The following is a 3,799-nucleotide window of genomic DNA, read 5'->3' on the forward strand; positions in this document are numbered from 1 at the left end:
TACTTTTTTTTAAACTCAGTTGCTACATATTTCAGATATCGTCACTTGTATCCAAAACTCATATTGGACAGTTTGCTCCATAACAACTATATCTGAATACTTCTCCAGTTATCTGAACAAAGACGTCTGCCTCACTGCTACATTCAAATTGACTTATTCTGGTGTAAGTTTGTAACAGACAAAGCCGCTACAATAGAGAGCGTTACTTGTCAGCGTTACAGACATGTAGGATTGATGGTTTTGTGGATAACTGGGTGTGATCAGATTTAGTGGAGCAGAAGCGATTATCGTGGCCTGATTTTCATCGACACAGACTTCAGGGAGTATTTAACGTCTCTCCTCCCCCACCGGGTGGAATGTTTGCCTCCCCGGTCGTACCACAGCACACCTTGCATGTGTGAACAGGATCTCCCACAGTAGCGGCCGTTGAGGTTGGAGAAGCTGCAGGTCCCAAACCACCAGCCGGCCTGTGCGCGCCGCTGAGAACAGTGGGCAATGGTGGCGTCATTGTCCCTGTCCACAGTGGAGAACTTCATCCCGTTGTTGGGATGGCTGTATGGAGTCATGGCGTCTCCCGCGTCGCCTGAATACACGTAAACGGTCAGCCGGTACTGGTCTGACTCACCGGCCACCCTGGATGGGAACAGCAAATCACACAATATTAGTTATGGGTTTAGAATTTTCTTCTTACACAACCAGTAAGGTTCTCACCTGCTTACGTTTCGATGTCTATCAGACACCTTCCTCAGAGCTTCTGACTGGAGTTCTGCAACTCGCCGCTATTTAACGCCAAAGTAGGTGGCGCTTTTGCGGCGAGAATGCAATCCCAAACGTGGCTGAGCTTGTATCCCCCCTCGTCCCGGTTCATCACTGGGGTAGACTTCCTTATCCAGACTGCTTCTTTAATTCAACGGATTCTTCTGTTGTCCTCCCTATCTATGACCCTGGCTCCCTCCCAGTCTATCACACAATTGTTTCTGGCAACATGGTCTGTGACTGCCAACAACAAAATCTCAAATCTTAAGGAAAAACAGCAAAACTTATCGGAAGAACTAAGTGCGCAGTTACCGGAAAATTACCAGGAAGCCGTGCGTTCGCATGTAATCAGATCCGGGGAACGAGAGTTCCAAGTGACGCGGGACCGCCATCTTGAAAAGTTTGACCGACTCAAACAAGCCAATTCACGACAGCAACAGGATTTAGACGTGGATTTATCCGGCACACAGCTGAAGAAATGGGTAGTGAACATCTCCAAGAAGTCGCTAACCGACCACCAGACCGGGGTACTGCAGAAGGGCCTGAACTTCGCCGTCACGCCAGACAAGGTTCCGGTGGAAGACTTCGTGGTGGCTACGGAAAGTGCGTGCCTGCACTTGTCCCCAAGCAGCGCGGAGCAGTTACGGTCGGAGGTGGCAGGCATCCTGAGAACAGCGAAACCCCCGAAACCCAACATCACAAAACAAGAAAGAGAAGCCCTCAAAGAACTGAAGAAGGAAAAGGACTTGCTAATTCTCCCGGCGGACAAAGGGAAGGCAGCGGTGGTCATGGACAGAACAGACTATGAAGAAAAGGTGAGTGGGATGTTAGCGGACGAGAAAACATATGAAAAACTACGTTCGGACCCAACACAGAAATACAAGAGAAAGCTAGTTGCCATTTTAAAACGTCTCAAGGAAAGTAGTAAGATCACAGAAGAACAGTATAAACATTTATATCCTACAGCGGAAAACGTACCGAGAATGTACTGTACTCCCAAAATACACAAACCTGGAAATCCGTTGCGGCCGATAGTTGATTATACAGGTTCGATAGGGTACAATACGTCCAGGGCCTTGGCAGATCTGTTAGCACCTTTGGTGGGGAAGTCTACACACCATATTAAGAACTCAAAGCACTTAGCAGAAGAAATGTCCACTATATTAGTAGAGGAAGATGAGATGTTCTTGTCCCATGACGTTGTCTCCCTTTTTACTAATACCCCCATCCCAGAGACACTTGACATCATCAGAAGAAGACTCCAGGGGGATAAAGAGTTGAAGAACCGGACGAACCTAGAGGTTGAGGACATCATAGAACTTTTATCCTTTATTGTCACAACCACTTATTTCAGTTTCCGGGGGGATATCTACCAGCAGAAATTTGGGACAGCTATGGGTAGCCCGGTGTCCCCAGTGTTGGCCAACCTGTTTATGGAGTGGCTGGAACAGGAAGCCATAGCGACAGCGCCCATTTCCTGTAGACCCAAGCTCTGGAAGAGATATGTGGACGACGTTATGGAGATAGTGAAGAAGGGCGTCCATCAAGATCTCACAGACCATCTTAACAACATAGATCCCACAGGAAGTATTCAGTTCACACATGAGGAGGAGAAAGACAACACATTACCGTTCCTGGATACTCTCCTGGTACGAAAGGGGGATGGCACAGTAAAGCTTCTAGTGTACAGAAAAAGTACACATACAGACCAGTATCTCAACTTCAAGTCCCACCATCCACTGCACCAGAAACTGGGAGTCATCCGCACCCTTATGGACAGATGTAACTCAGTGGTGACAGAGGAGGAGGACAAGGAAAGAGAAACACAGCACATCAGAAGAGCCCTTGTCCGATGTGGGTACCCAGAATGGACCTTTCGGAAGGTGGAACGGAAAGAGAAGAGGTCAAAGCAGACAGAGAAGAACAAGAAAGAGGGGGAGAAATCTAGGGCCATGGTGATTATCCCATATGTGAAAGGAGTAACCGAACCACTAGAAAGGGTATTCAGGAAACACCAGGTATCCACAGCAGTAAAACCAAAAACAACATTGAGGAACCTGCTTGTCCACCCCAAGGACAAGATGGGGGACCACGTGAAAACAGATTGCGTGTATAAAATACCATGCAAAAGCTGTGATCAAGTGTATATTGGAGAAACTGGCAGGACCTTTGGCAAAAGACTGGAAGAACACAGAAAAGAGGCAGACAACAGCGAAACCGTAAGATATACACGCTCCCAGAAACAACAAGCACAAAAAGAAGAGAAGAAATCGGCAGTCACAGACCATGTTGCCAGAAACAATTGTGTGATAGACTGGGAGGGAGCCAGGGTCATAGATAGGGAGGACAACAGAAGAATCCGTTGGATTAAAGAAGCAGTCTGGATAAGGAAGTCTACCCCAGTGATGAACCGGGACGAGGGGGGATACAAGCTCAGCCACGTTTGGGATTGCATTCTCGCCGCAAAAGCGCCACCTACTTTGGCGTTAAATAGCGGCGAGTTGCAGAACTCCAGTCAGAAGCTCTGAGGAAGGTGTCTGATAGACATCGAAACGTAAGCAGGTGAGAACCTTACTGGTTGTGTAAGAAGAAAATTCTATACCCTAAGTATCTTCCAACCTGATGAAATTATTTACGGAAATATTAGTTATGAACTACAATCTGCATTGATTCTGATTCTGGCCTGTTTGTAAAGCAAACTAGAGTACAGAGATCTTATACCTCCATGTAGAGCTTAGAGCTTGTTATTTTTTGCTGTGTTTTTTGTCTTATTAATGACGGAGATGTTGTTATTAGCATTATTAAGGTCTTCTATCAAATATGATAAATCATGTATATAGTGTATAAATGAATAAATGTATGTGTAAAAGTCCTATCCTTTGGCAGGATGCCTCTTTAACACTTTATTAGTAATTATGCAAATAACCTCAATATTTACATAATCTAATGCCTAACAAGAGTTCCACGATCTCATACCTTCGCCAAATGATGTTAACCCTTACGATTATACAATTTTAATCATTGATTTTGTAAATAAGAGCCT

At 45.7% G+C, this 3,799-nt stretch overlaps 1 protein-coding gene across 1 annotated transcript; it reads left to right on the forward strand.

Annotated features, from left to right (window-relative positions):
- Positions 1–564: 564 nt before the first annotated feature.
- Positions 565–2,037, forward strand: LOC109484960. The gene is made up of 3 exons (XM_019788333.1): positions 565–593; positions 1,109–1,571; positions 1,990–2,037. Exons 1-3 carry the CDS (start codon positions 565–567, stop codon positions 2,035–2,037), a joined length of 540 nt encoding a protein of 179 aa, XP_019643892.1.
- Positions 2,038–3,799: the final 1,762 nt, after the last annotated feature.

Source organism: Branchiostoma belcheri, unplaced genomic scaffold, assembly GCF_001625305.1.
Source record: "Branchiostoma belcheri isolate BF01 breed outbred unplaced genomic scaffold, Haploidv18h27 scaffold716, whole genome shotgun sequence".
Taxonomy (NCBI): Eukaryota; Metazoa; Chordata; class Leptocardii; order Amphioxiformes; family Branchiostomatidae; genus Branchiostoma; species Branchiostoma belcheri.